Consider the following 15,727-nt stretch of genomic DNA (forward strand, 5'->3'; position numbering starts at 1 on the left):
GAGCGTGTTAAAAAGTCTCAAATTATTTACCAAGAAATTGACTCATATTCAACAGATGCTATATAACTCTTTTCAGTAATCCTACTAATATATAAAAAAGGATTGCCAATTGTTTGCTTCAACTTAAGTCAATGAAGTTGGCCTATCAAGTATAAGAAAAATACACATTTGATTAATGACCCACAGATAAATCAAACCCAACTTCTGAACACCTGTCCTCTTGCTGCTTTCACTATCTTATAGTACATTCCTTCCCTCCCCATATGTAATGGTCTCTTTGGAAGGGTTCAGACACCAGGGGCCTGCAGTGACTCAGGGAGGAAGCCTAGCATGGGGATAGATACCTTAGCCAACCACCCCTAAAATAATTCTTGAGACTCATAGCATTTACCCAGCACCCACCCAATACTCTAATCACCAGCACAAAGAAGAATAATTTCTCCCCGTTTCCCGATCCCTGCTCTGCTCTTTCTCATTCTATGCCTTCTTTTCTCTTTTAATTAAGACAACACCACCATTAAAGGTAAGGAAAGCTAAGAAAAATTAATGAATAAAGACAAAAAAGTTAAGGGAAGTAGTTCCACACATAGCTAAGGGAACTCCTTACTGTAGAATCTTTCATAAGACAGTAACATGGTTTGCTGCTTTTCCTGAAATTTCACAGGAGTTGGGTGCTGTAACTAGGACTTGGTGAGAGACTAACCCAAACAATCTTAACAGAGATTTCAAATAATAGTATTTGAGGAAAATCTTTGTTTTAGCCAACCACCATAACAGAGGAAAGCTAACAATGTGAGTCATAACTCTCCCTACATGTCAGAACATTTTATTTTCATGGATCAATATGTTTCTTTAATTGAACTTTTATTTTGAAATGACTGTAAGTCCACATGCAGTTATTAAAAAAAAACAGATTTCACATACTGTTTACAAAATTATAGTACAATCTCACAATCAGGATATGGATACTGATACAATATACCAATCTTATTCAGATTTCTCCAATTTTACTTGCTGCAAATGTGTTTAGTTCTATATAATCTTATCACATGTATGAACTAGTGTAGTTACACCAGAGTCGTGACACAGGTATGGTTTTAAGAAACACATCATGTTGGTATCATCCAAAAGAAGGACCATGACATAATTTAAAAAAATAAATACATAAAATAAAGCCAAAAAAAAGAAAAAGAAAAATAATTCTCTTCTGCGGATGGTGTCACACAAGCAGACTGTATAAAATGGTTTTTAATAGCAGTCTGGGGTATTTACCTGCAGGACGTCCCTTCTGCAGCCACTTGATCCTGTCAACCACAACAGGAGGCCACCATCCTGCTCTGAACATACATCTCTCCAAGAATGCACTGCTTGTGGTTTTCCATGACTGAAGTTATTTAACACCTGTAAACTGCTCTGACAGTCTGGGCAACCAAAATTATCTCCACTGCACTGACAGCCTAAACTAAGTGTTCATCCAGGTCACTGACATGAAAATGAAAGTGTTAGTCGCTCAGTCGTATCCAACTCTTTGCAACCCCAGATTGTACCTCTGTCCATGGGATTCTCCAGGCAAGAACACTGGAGTGGGTTGCCACTGCCTTCTCCCAGGGGATACTCCCAACCCAGGGATCGAACCCAGGTTTCCCACATGGCAGACAGATTCTTTACCAGCTGAGCCACTAGGGAAGCCCAATACCGGAGTGGGTAGCCCATCCCTTCTCCAAGGGAATCTTCCCGACCCAGGAACTGAACCAGGGTCTCCTGCATTGCATGTGGATTCTTTACCGACTGACCTACCCGGGAAGCCCCTCACTGACATGCTACTGCTGCTGCTGCTAAGTCACGTCAGTCATGTCCAACTCTGTGCGATCCCATAGATGGCAGCCCACAAGGCTCCCCCATCCCTGGGATTCTCCAAGCAAGAGCACTGGAGTGGGTTGCCATTTCCTTCTCCAATGCATGAACATGAAAAGTGAAAGGGAAGTCACTCAGTTGTGTCCGACTCTTAGCGACCCCATGAACTGCAGCCCACCAGGCTCCTCCGTCCAAGGGATTTTCCAGACAAGAGTACTGGAGTGGGTCGCCAGTGCCTTCTCCCTCACTGACATGAAGGGAATCTAAATCTACTTCCTGAGGAAATTCTTTATCTGCAGCCTACTGTCCAATAAAAGGCAACATGACTGCATAAGATGCATTTTCTGGTGACATACGCACATCAAATTCCAGCAGTGCATCAATTTGTCCCTGCAGTATGGGCATGCTCTTCAGCAGCTTCTCAGGAGCCATTGTCCTCATGACACCATCAGCCCTACAATTAATAAAGAAAGGAAAAGGCAAAACTTACTCGTATGTGGAAAACTTCAGACCATGCACATTGTTCTAAGCTATTTTCCTTCTGTGCTGTGCGTGCTTAGTCGCTCAGTTGTGTCCAACTCTTTGCGACCCCACGGACTATAGCCCTTCAGGCTCCTCCGTCCATGGGGATTCTCCAGGCAAGAATACTGGAGTGGGCTGCCATTTCCTCTTCCAGGGGAACCCCACCCAGGGATCAAACCCAGGTCTCCCACACTGCAGGTGGATTCTTTACCATCTGAGACCTTGCAGGTTGATTTTGAGATATGAAGAGGCCGTGTTGGTTCTCCTCTCTGTACTCACAATCCTCAAATACACAGGCAATGCTTTGCATGCACTGCCCTCAGTGTGGTCTGGATGGAAGAGGCCAGTTGAATTTATGAATGGACTTTTCTAAGTCTACAACAAAAATATTAATACTAGTATTTACACTCTAGGTTCCCTAAATCCTAGCTTGTTTGTTTTTGAGAGAGAGATAAAACATGTCTTGGAAGACTTCAAAACCTGTAGACCAGGAGCAGAATTTATACTATTAAACATCAAGTGATGAAAAGGACATTCTGATTTGCAGGTTGGTCAAAAAGAGCTGAGTGTAAATAACCAGCTGAAGAGAATGAGACTGCATGGAGCACTGCAGGGAGCACTCACTGCAGGCCTCCTAAGGAGCCCCTGTATCCAAATAGTCAAGGGGCAGCAGGACCAAAACAGTGGAGGAAAATGCCTAGGTGATGTGAACGGGTTGATAATGGCAGCTTTTGGGGTCTCTCCCACTTCTGGGGCAGGAAGAGCATCCCCAAGTGCCCTTATTTGCCTATTCAGGGTTCAGAAGTTTCTAAGAAGGCTGTGGCCCTACTGTGGAGAGGTCATGATCAAGCTAGAACATCAGCTAAGGCTTCCCAGGGCCACATAAGAAGCCAGGGGAAGGCATATGAACCAGAATCATCTCTAATAGAAGGGGATAAAGCCAAAATCTTAATTTTATAAAATGTTCACCCTCAAGAAACTAATCTGTTTCGAACAGACAAGATTATATTTTTCAGCTAAATTTAGGTCAGCTATCAGAAAATAGAGCTATATCTTTTGGGGTTGATTCTTGAGACTAAAATATTAAATTTTCTATATATTGCCATTATTTCAAATTATGAATGGGTACAGGATCTGCAGAGGAAGAGATGGTTAGATAGCATCATCAACTCAATGGCCATGAGTACTGTCAGTTCAATAATGGTGTGTTTGTATTATGTGTGTGCATGTATAATAGTATGGGCTTCCCTGGCTGCTCAGTAGTGAATAATCTGCCTGCCAATGCAGGAGGCGCAGGTTTGGTCCCTGGGTCAGGAAGATCCCCTGGAGGAGGAAAATGGCAACCCACTCCAGTAGTCCTGCTTGGGAAATCCCATGGACAGAGAAGACTGCTGGGCTACATGCATGGGGTTGCAAAAGAGTGGGACAAGACTTAGTAGGTCAACAGCAACAACAATGTATAATAGTAGAACAGTATTACCTGTCAGAAACAGATCTCCGTGCATACACACAGTTCAGTTTCACCTCAAACAAAATGTACTGAAATAATTATTGTCAGCTACAGCCACATTCTTTTAAATGAAACTTGTTTAAATTCTCTCAACTTAAAATTATTTTAAAGTATGTAAGTATTCAAGAATTTTGAGTTGATTTTAATAAAATAAACTGTTGTACCATGTCAACTTTGAGCAGCAAATCAGATTTTCTGCATGAAAATAAAAGCACAGTAACATTGCAACGTCAAGGCTAACTTTCATAATATTACTAGTTGAGTTTCTTTTTTTTTTTTTTAAGGTGATTGTAAACTGGGCCTTCATGACCAAAATTAGTTGGTATTTAACTTAGTTAAGATAAATCAAGTATGTCTCAAAGACTTACTCTGCACAAACAAGTGTGAGGGAAAAAAAAACATACCCTTTCTTCACTCTGGCAAAATCAAATGCCATCTGTCTGTAAGAGAAGGCCTTTTCATTCAAATATCTACTATAGCGCCTTATGAAGGTAGACATGTCATAACCTAGAGGAAGGGCAGAGGAAATAAAACTAATTAATAAAATATGCTCAACTGTGCTTTGCTTAGTTTCAGTGTTTTTAATCTCCTCAAATGTAAATAATTCTAAGATGAGGTGAATAATTATACCAGAAAGGCCTCATTTAAAATCCTACTTCAGGCAAAAATACTTTTGGCATGAGATATTCCAATACTATTCCATTTAGTTATGCTACCATCTTTGCACAGAATGTCTTTTCTGAGGTTTCCTTGCATTTTTGTTCATTATTTCAGACTTAATACATGTAGTTATCTGAGAACTATTCATGCTTGGTATGCTTGCCTATACATAACAGACAACCAGAAAATATGATGAGTGAACACATGATTGTAGAACAAATCCTATTAATTTACAAAAACATTTAAAACCAAGTACTTTTAAGTTGGGAATGTATGTTTAACTTCATTGCCTCCTATACCTTCATAAACAAACAACTGCGGGTCTAGCATGCCCACTGTTATTTTTTAAGGTCAATACTGAAAGACAAAAGATAAAATTAATATATAATTCATATGCTGAGTTGCCCAACAATTAAATATTTTAAAGCTACTATAAAGTAACTATATAGTTACATTTATATTTTATTCTTAGATATCCAGTGGAGCTATCAGTTACAGTGATTTTCAATGAATTATTTTGAATTAAAAAAATCAAAAGATTCTGTACCGAAAACATTAGCAAGAAAATTATAAAACATAATATTCTTACCATGGGATCCACTTTTGTCCAAAAAATTGCTGAGATTGAAGAGGGTATTTCTAGAAGCCAAATACTGAATAAATCTCTGAAAAACAAAAATCAGAATCAAAAACAATATTCTGAAAGCATGAATTTCAACAATTTCTGATATTAAAGGGAATTTTTAGGGAATTTCTAAAAATATGCATTCTCATTGTGATTTTTTTTTCCACTCAGTATAGTTTCCTAGTCTCCCGTTTTCTCTAATGGGGAATAAAAACTGAATCACATTCACTGAATCAGAATTAAGTTTTATGAGCTTGCATTTCTGTGTATAACAGAAACATCTGAATTTAATAGGATTCAGTAGGCATACCATATAAAATGGCTAATTTTTAGTTTGTCAGTATTTTCCAAAACGAAACACTGTTATGTAAGCAATTATCACACAGAGGCACAAAGGAGTACTTCCAACGGGAAAAACAACTTTGCTGTTTCTTTCTCCTAACATTTTCGTCTATTAGTATGTTTACATGGTATATACATATTTAACACATGTCTAACAACATTTTTCTGAAAAATAGGTAAACAGAAGAGTAAAACTGTACTCTAGATGGCTTTTCTATATACTTCCTCTTATTTTTCTAATTAGTAAAAGTGTAAAGAGACTTAAGGCTTATCAGTCTCCCTCCCCTGCCAAAAAGAGAAAACTTGGGTTTATGAGTTTTACCTCATTTCCATGAACCATGAGATGATGTGTAGTGACTAAAGCTTTAAATACAACCACCCAGCTACTGTTCGTTGCCCGCTCAAAGAGCGTGTCTGCCATCTGAGGAATATTAACATTGGTCTCATTGGTAGCCTGGATCAAATCTATGAGAATAGAAGATTTCGGTCAATAACACAAATGACTGCGTAAAAAAATCATTTCAAATTTTAAACATTTAAACCTGTTTACAAAAGTATGAGTCCAAAATTGCACTGACAACTGTGAAACAAATGTTCAAAAATTGTATGTAATATTTTCACACATGAACACATATTAATAATTACATTTACCCAATGTATTTACTTTTTCTTGGGTTTTTTTTTTTCTATTGAATTCTCTTCTGTATCTTCTTCTGAATTTAATCCATTTTCTGGCCCCAGTGTCATTTTTTAGAAATAACAAACTCCAGGAATGCTAAGCTTCATGTTAATCTTTTTTGTTATCACTTCTAGAACAATGCCTCAAACATGCAGATGTTTATTCTAGACACCATCTGAAGGCAACAGCATATTTTTTGAAACAGTATATCAAAAAGCCTACTTCAATGAACATTGGGGTACATGTGTCTCTTTCAATTCTGGTTTCCTCCGTGTGTATGCCCAGCAGTGGGATTGCTGGGTCATAAGGTAGTTCTATTTGCAATTTTTTAAGGAATCTCCACACTGTTCTCCATAGTGGCTGTACTAGTTTGCATTCCCACCAACAGTGTAGGAGGGTTCCCTTTTCTCAGCACTGTTTATAATAGCCAGGACATGGAAACAACCTAGATGTCCATCAGCAGATGAATGGATAAGAAAGCTGTGGTGCATATACACAATGGAGTATTACTCAGCTGTTAAAAAGAATTCATTTGAATCCGTTCTGATGAGATGGATGAAACTGGAGCCGATTATACAGAGTGAAGTACGCCAGAAAGAAAAACACCAATACAATATACTAACACATATATATGGAATTTAGAAAGATGGCAATGACGACCCTGTATGCAAGACAGGAAAAAAGACACAGCTGTGTATAACGGACTTTTGGATTCAGAGGGAGAGGGAGAGGGTGGGATGATTTGGGAGAATGACATTCTATCATGTATACTATCATGTAAGAATTGAATCGCCAGTCTATGTCTGACGCAGGATACAGCATGCTTGGAGCTGGTGCATGGGGATGACCCACAGAGATGCTATGGGGAGGGAGGTGGGAGGGGGGTTCATGTTTGGGAACACATGTAAGAATTAAAGATTTTAAAATTTAAAATAAATAAATAAATAATAAAATTTAAAAAAAAAAAGCCTACTTCATGTGGATTTTAATTTTGATGGGTGCTAATGAACACATAACACTAGAAGAGGGAAGAATTCCTCTAAACCCATCTAAAGCTACTTTACAACACTGTATTGGTTTTGGCATACATCAACATGAATCCACCACAGGTGTACATGTGTTCCCAATCCTGAACCCTCCTCCCACCTCCCTCCCCATACCATCTCTCTGGGTCCCTGTTCACCAGCCCCAAGCATCCTGTATCCTGCACCGAACCTAGACTGGTGATTCATTTCTTATATGATATTATACATGTTTCAATGCCATTCTCCCAAATCATCTCCCAATCATACAGGCATTAAACTACTATGATTTGACCTGAGTTCGTAAGAGAGCAAATCTTTGTAACACATTGACTGTCCACATCTACATATCAGCTGTGATTCCAGCTGTACCTCAGGGGGTAAAAAGGTCTATAGCCCCAAAAGAGGCTGCCCAGAATCCAGAAAATAGAGCACTGTCAAAAAGTTAGCTGAGGCAACCAAAGATTATGTGCTAAGGAACAGAAGCGAAGCCACTCTGGGGCAGTGTGGCCTTAAGAAGACTACTGCAACAGCGCAAGGTAACCTCTTCAGCAGAACAAAACTTCGAGAATGCTATCAGAGGTCATCCCCCCTACAGAGGACCATATGCGATACCCAGGGCCTAGGATATGCCATGCAACAAACGCAACGACAAACCCATCCTGTTTCTCACTTAAAATCCACACTTAGTACTCATTAAGCTCCACATTTGTTTTATGCATCTATTTTACAAAAAAAATAAATTTTTTTAAATCGATACTCCATCACTGAAATAGCTCTTATCTAAGATTAAAGGGTATCAATCATTGATATGAATTATAAATAGACCAAACCAGATTTCTTTCTTACTTTATATTTATTTTAAACTTCTAGTCCCTGAACAGCCATCCCATAAAGTCTCCTTTTATTGGAATTCTACTCATTCTTAAGGAAATCTTTCCTGGTCCTATTTGAATGTAGTCACATGTTCCTCTGCTTAAAAACCTGAGGCATTTTATTCTTAGTGCCTAAAAGCGGGCGGGCTATTGTCCATGGTGTTGCAAAGAGTCGGACACCACTGACACACGCACACACACACACATCCACATCAGATGTCTGTCCGTCATAAGTTCCTATAGTTCCCTGAGGATGGAAACAATCATACCAATGTCTGTTTCCCGGCAGGGCTTTGAAGAATACAGCACGCAGTAAACATGTGTTGAACAAAATGTATAATAACCAAAATACTTTCCCCTAAATCTAAATAAACAGTTCTTTGAAAAAGACAAATTGCTATGCTCTAACATGATTTTCCAAGATTATATCATAGGACTGCTTTATACCTGAAACTCATTATCAGCTACAAGCTCTTCGATTCCTTTATTTATTGAACTGGTGATGTGGAAATGTACTGCTGATCAGAGCAGATGAATACATGCTCAGATAATTAAGAAGTCCCTGGAAGAATACAGAGACGCAGGATGACAGAGCAGGGAAGAGCCGAGGTCCAGAGCCCAGCTCAGCAACCATTTAGATGTACAACTTCAGAGAAATCACTTAATATACCTGTGGTTTGGTTCCTTAACTTCATTTTTTTTTTTTACTTTATTTTACTTTACAATACTGTATTGGTTTTGCCATACATCAACATGAATCCACCATGGGTATACACGTGTTCCCAATCCTGAACCCCTCTCCCACCTCCCTCCCCATACCATCTCTCTGGGTCATCCCTGTTCACCAACCCCAAGCATCCTGTATCCTGCATCGAACCTAGACTGGTGATTCATTTCTTATATGATATTATACATGTTTCAATGCCATTCTCCCAAATCATCCCACCCTCTCCCTCTCCCACAGAGTCCAAGAGACTGTTCTATACATCTGTGTCTCTTTTGCTGTCTCGCATATAGGGTTATTGTTATCATCTTTCTAAACTCCATATATATGTGTTAGTATACTGTATTGGTGTTTTTCTTTCTGGCTTACTTCACTCTGTGTAATAGGCTCCACTTTCATACACCTCATTAGAACTGATTCAAAACTATTCTTTTTAATGGCTGAGTAATACTCCATTGTGTATAACTTTAAAATGGTGGTAATAATTACTACCTTTCAGAGTTATCACAGGGCTTCCCTGGGGGCTCAGCAGTAAAAACTCAGCCTGCAATGCAGGAGCTTCAGGAGACTTGGGTTTGATCTCTGAGTTGGGAAGATCCCCTGAAGGAGGGCATGGCAACTCACTCCAGTATTCCTAGTTGGAAAATCCCATGGACAGAGGAACCCGGCCTGCTACAGTCCATAGGGTTGTAAACAGTCATACAGGACATGACCAAAGCGACTGAGCATGGGGTTATTACAGAGATTGCAAATGGTCTGAAGAAAGTAGGTACCCGAAGTAAATGCTTGTAAATGCTGTGATCCATACACTGCACTGAGAATGTGGTGGGGCATTAGCAAAGATGCCATGGAAAGGAGACTTGAGTGGGACCCTAAAGTCAGCTGTGAGGTGGGAGGGGAGTGAGGACATTTTTAGCAAATGTGCAAAGAGTAAAGCTGTAAAAAAAAATGATGAATGTGACAGAGCACTGGGTTTGAGTCTAGAGGGGTGAGATGGGGTGGGAGGAAGGTTCAAGAGGGAGGGGACATACATATACCTATGGCTGATTCATTTTGATGTATGGCAGAAATGAACACAATATTGTAAAGCAATTATCCCCCAATTAAAAAATAAATCAAAGAGGTACCATCTCATGCCAGTCAGAATGGCTGCGATCCAAAAGTCTGCAAACAATAAATGCTGGAGAGGGTGTGGAGAAAAGGCTACCCTCTTACACTGTTGGTGGAAATGCAAACTAGTACAGCTACTATAGAGAACAGTGTGGAGATTCCTTAAAAAACTGGAAATAGAATTGCCATATGACCCAGCAATTCCACTGCTGGACATATACACCAAGGAAACCAGAATTGAAAGAGACACGTGTACTCCAGTGTTCATCGCAGCACTGTTTACAATAGCCAGAACATGGAAGAACCTAGATGTCCATTGGTAGACAAATGGATAAGAAGTTGTGGTACATATACACAATGGAATATTAACTCAGTTATTAAAAAGAACGTACTTGAGTCAGTTCTAATGAGGTGGATGAAACTGGAGGCTATTTTACAGAGTGAAGTAAGTCAGAAAGAAAAACACCAATACAGTATATTAACACATCTATATGGAGTTTAGAAAGATGGTAATGATGACCCTATATGCGAGACAGCAAGAGACACAGATGTAAAGAACAGACTTTTGGACTCTGGGGGGAGAAGGCGAGGGTGGAATGATTTGAGACAGTAGTGTGGAAACATGTATATTATCATATGTGAAATAGACCACCAGTCCCAGTTTGATGCATAAAACAGGGCACTCAAAACTGATGCACTGGGACAAACCAGAGGGATGGGATGCGGAGGAAGGTGGGAGGGGTTTTGGGATGGGGGACACATGTACTCCCGTGGCTGATTTATGTCAATGTATGGCAAAACCACCACAATATTGTAATTAGCCTCCAATTTAAATAAATAAATAAAATTTAAAAATAAATAAAATTTTAAAAAATGAGAGCCTCCTAGAACTGTGGTGGTCTGGGGCTGTGCATATGTGGGTAGATGGAGGGGAGAGCTTAACTAGAAAGCCAAGGAAAGGCCAGTGAGAGATCCCACACCTCACATTAAAGAGTTTCAACTTTAACCTATGGAGCAAGGGGAACCCCTGGGAGTATTTCAGCAGAAAAGTACCAGTAAAACTTTTCTTTTACAGGCAACCACATGGCTTGGCTGACTACTAAATAATATCTGCAAGGTAAAAAGATATACAAGATAAGAAATAATTACCTTTGTCCGAAAAGATACAACAGAGACAAGGGCAAGTTAGAAAGCCCTGGGAGATGAACCTGAACTCATGAACAGGCAGTGGAGACAGAGAGAAATGATGAAAGTAGCAGAAAAATATTCAGGAGGTAAAGCTGATGGGGATTTGCAAGTGTGCACACAGATCTTGTAAGCAAAAAAGATTTCTAGTTTAGGGCCGAGTGAATGCTTTTTTACTGACACAGGAGGAAAGCTGGTTCCAAAGGAGATATAAACTATTTTTGACATGATATATATGAAGTAGCTGTTGGAACTCAAGTTGAGATGCCGGACAGGGGACTGGAAAGAAACGAAATGTTAGTTACTCAGTTGTATGCAACTCTTTGTGACCCCCATGGGCTGGGGCTTGCCAGGCTCTTCTGTCCATGGGATTCTTCATGCAAGAATACTGGAGTGGGTTGCCATTTCTTTCTCCAGGAGATCTATCTGACCCGGCAAACCAGGTCTCCAGTATTGCAGGCAGACTGTTTACCATCTGAGCCACCAGGGAAGCTCAGGGGACTGGAAGTTCAACTTTGGGAGTCACCAGCAACAATAAGCAACAGTTAGAACCAGACATGGAACAACAGACTGGTTCCAAATTGGGAAAGGAGTACATCAAGAATGTATACTGTCACTCTGCTTATTTAATTTATATAGAGTACATTATGTGAAATGTCAGGCTGGATGAAGCACAAGCTGGAATCAAGATTGCAGGGAGAAAAAGCAATAACCTCAAATGCGCAGATGATTGATACCACCCTAATCTGTCTAGTCAAGGCTGTGGTTTTTCCAGTGGTCATGTATGGATGTGAGAGTTGGACTGTGAAGAAAGCTGAGCACCGAAGAATTGATGCTTTTGAACTGTGGTGTGGAAGAAGACTCCTGAGAGTCCCTTGTACTGCAAGGAGATCCAACCAGTACATTCTAAAGAAGATCAGCCCTGGGTGTTCTTTGGAAGGAATGATGCTAAAGCTGAGTACTTTGGCCACCTCATGTGAAGCGTTGACTCATTGGAAAAGACTCTGATGCTGGGAGGGATTGGGGGCAGGAGAAAAAGGGGATGACAGAGGATGAGATGGCTGGATGGCATCACCGACTCAATGGACGTGAGTTTGAGTGAACTCCAGGAGATGGTGATGGACAGGGAGCCTGGTGTGCTGCGATTCATGGGGTCGCAAAGAGTCGGACACGACTGAGTGACTGAACTGAACTGAATGGCAGAAAGCAAAGAGGAATTAAAGAGCCTCTTGATGAGAGTGAAATAGGAGAGTGAAAAATATGGTTTAAAACTCAATATTCAAAAAACTAAGATCATGGCATCTAGTCCCATCACTTCATGGCAAATAGATGGGGAAAAATGGAAACAGTGACAGAGCTTTTGTTTTCTTGGGCTCCAAAATCACTGTGGGTGGTGACTGCAGCCACGAAATTATAAGACACTGGCTCCATGGAAGAAAAGTTGTGACAAACCTAGATAGCATATTAAAAAGCAGAGACATTACTTTGCCAACAAAGGTCTGTATAGTCAAAGCTATGGTTTTTCCAGTAGTCATGTACAGATGTGAGAGTTGAACCATAAAGAAGGCCGAGCACTGATGAACTGAGGCTTTCAAACTGTGGTGCTGGAGAAGACTCTTGGAAGTCCCTTTGAGAGCAAGGAGATCAAACCAGTCATTCCTAAAGGAACTCAACCGTGACTATTCACTGGAAGGACTGATGCTGAAGCTGAGGCTGCAATACTGTGGCTACCTGATACAAAGAGCCAACTCACTGGAAAAGACCCTGATGCTGGGAAAAACTGAGGGCAGGAGGAGAAGCAGGTGACAGAGGATGAGATGGCTGGATGGCATCATCGACACAATGGACTTGCATTTGAGCATACTCCTAGAGATAATGAAGGACAGGGAAGCCTGGCGTGCTGCAGTCCATGGGCTCCAAAGAGTTGGACGCAACTGAGTGACTGAACAACAGCAGCAACGATATAGGAGATGAGATCATGCATGCAGAGGAGATAACCCATGGGTCACACACAGAACAATGAAAAGTATTCATTATAAATAAGAAAATAAAAAACAATATTAAGAAAGACCAATATTTAAGAAAGCTTCCCTGGTAGCTCAGATGATAACGAATCCACCTGCAAGGAAGGAGACCCAGGTTTGATCCCTGGGTCAGGAAAATCCCCTGGAGAAGGGAACAGCAACCTACTCCAGTATCCTTGCTTGGAGAATTCCATGGACAGACCACGGGATTGCAAACAGTCAGAAACAACTAAGTGACTAATGCTAATATTTAAGAGATGACTGGAAAAGAACTGAGTAAAACAGCAGCCAGAATGGTAAAGAGAAGCCTGGGAAAATTAAATTTTGGAGCCAATTAAGAAGAGAGCTTCAAATATTTCAAGTAGCAATTAGGCATAACTGGTATCAAACACTACAGAAATCCAAGCAACTAGAACCCTAAGAATAGAAGGTGTGACTAGGAGACTGCTGCCATGTAAAAGAAATAAATAAAGCCCAAGCACAGACTCGATGTGACATTTAAAGCTAGGAGGCATTTAAGCTTGTTTGAGACCAAGAAGGAAAAGTCAAAAAGAGCTGAGTTTGAAAAGAGAGAAGAGGTAATTTATGGCATGTTCTCCAGGCAGGATAAGGTCTAGAACCCAGGGCTCAGATGTTGGGATTAGCCTCAGAGAAGGTTACACAATGAAGAGAGATCAAGATGGGTGCTCTTGGATGGAGAGGGGAGAAGGATGACAGAAAGAAGGCCACTGAGAAGCAAGTCTCTGGTGAAGCAGTAAGCTATTAACTGTATTAAATCATAATTTTAGTATCCTCATCTTTGTAATACTCTATGTCAGGATTGGCAAACTACAGCTTGCTGGGCAAACCAGGTCTGCTTGATGGGGTGTTTTTTTTTTTTTTTTTGGTTTTCAAATCATCCTTTATTGATTGCTTTTTCATGTTGCTTTTTTATTTTTTTCATTTATTTTTTTATTGAAGGACAATTGCTTTACGGAATTTTGTTGTTTTCTGTCAAGCCTCACCCTGAATCAGCCATAGTGTACATATGTCCCCTCCCTTTTGAACCTCCCTGCCACCTCCCTCCCCACCCCACCCCTCTAGGTTGATACAGAGCCCCTGTTTGAGTTTCCTGAGCCATACAGCAAATTCCCGTTGGCTGTCTATCTTGCATATGGTGATGTAAGTTTCCATGTTACTCTCTCCATGCGTCTCACCCTCTCCTCCCCTCTCCCCATGGCCACAAGTCTGTACTCTATGTCTGCTTCTCCACGGCTGCCCTGCAGTAAATTCTTCAGGACCTTTTTTCTAGATTCCATATATATGCGCTAGAATACAATGTTTATCTTTCTCTTTCTGACTTACTTCACTCTGTGTAACAGGTTCTAGGATCATCCGCCTCATTAGAATGGACTCAAAGGCGTTCCTTTTAATGGCTGAGTAATATTCCATTGTATATATGTACCACAACTTCTTTATCCATTCATCTGTTGATGGACATTGAGGTTGCTTCCATGTTCTAGCTGTTGTAAACAGTGCAGCAATGAACAATGGGATACATGTGTGTTTTTCAATTTTGGTTTCCTCAGGGTATATGCTGTGGAGTGGGATTGCTGGGTCATATGGTGGTTTTAGTCTTAGTTTTTTAAGGAATCTCCATACCGTCTTCCATAGTGGCTGTATCATTTCACATTCCCACCAACAGTGCAAGAGCATTCCCTTTTCTCCACACCCTCTCCAGTTTTTATTGTAGACTTTTTGATGATGGCCATTCTGACCAGTGTGACATGATTATCCCATTGTAGCTTTGATTTGCATTTCTCTAACACTGAGCGATGTTGAGCATCTTTTCATGTGTTTGTTAGCCAGCTGTATGTCTTCTTTGGAAAAATGTCTGTTTAGGTCTTTTTCCCACTATTTAATTGGGTTGTTTGTTTTTCTGGTCTAGAGTTGTATGAGCTGCTATATTTTGGAAATTAGTCCTTTGTCAGTTATTTCATTTGCTATTATTTTCTCCCATTCTGAGGGTTCTCTTTTCACCTTGCTTATAGTTTCCTTTGCTGTACAAAAGCTTTTACATTTAATCAGATCCCACTTGTTTACTTTTGTTTTTATTTCCATTACTCTAGGAGGTGGGTCATAGAGGATCTTGCTTTGATTTATGTCATCAAGTGTTCTATGTCTTCCTCCAAGAGTTTTATAGTTTCTGGTCTTACATTTAGGTCTTTAATCCATTTTTAGTTTATCTTTGTGTATGGTGTTAGGAAGTGTTCTAATTTCATTCGTTTACATGTAGCTGTCCAGTTTTCCTAGCACCATTTATTGAAGAGGCTGTCTTTGCCCCATTGTATCTTCTTGCCTCCTATGTCATATATAAGGTACCCATAAGTGCATGGGTTTCTTTCTGAGCTTTTTATTTTATTCCATTGGTCTATATTTCTGTTTTTGTGCCAGTACCATACTGTCGTGATGACTGTAGCTTTGTAGTATAACCTGAAGTCAGGAAGGTTGGTTCCTCCAGCTCCATTCTTCTTTCTCAAGACTGCTTTGGCTATTCAGGCTCTTTTGTGTTTCCATATGAATTCTGAAAAATTTTTTTTCTAGTTCTGTTAAAAA

The 15,727-nt window shown here is 40.1% G+C and overlaps 1 protein-coding gene across 1 annotated transcript in view; it reads right to left on the reverse strand.

Moving 5' to 3' along the window:
* The window catches only part of SNAP91 (synaptosome associated protein 91), a 166,466-nt gene that overhangs the window by 100,571 nt on the left and 50,168 nt on the right, over positions 1 to 15,727 (reverse strand). Inside the window, exons 3-6 of the mRNA XM_052645916.1 lie at positions 5,836 to 5,978; positions 5,136 to 5,211; positions 4,291 to 4,393; positions 2,215 to 2,308 (exon numbers count right to left, since the gene is read on the reverse strand). Coding sequence (XP_052501876.1) covers positions 2,215 to 2,308; positions 4,291 to 4,393; positions 5,136 to 5,211; positions 5,836 to 5,978 — 416 coding nt within the window. The remainder of the gene's footprint in view (positions 1 to 2,214; positions 2,309 to 4,290; positions 4,394 to 5,135; positions 5,212 to 5,835; positions 5,979 to 15,727) is intronic.

Source organism: Budorcas taxicolor, chromosome 9 (genome assembly GCF_023091745.1).
Source record: "Budorcas taxicolor isolate Tak-1 chromosome 9, Takin1.1, whole genome shotgun sequence".
NCBI lineage: Eukaryota > Metazoa > Chordata > Mammalia > Artiodactyla > Bovidae > Budorcas > Budorcas taxicolor.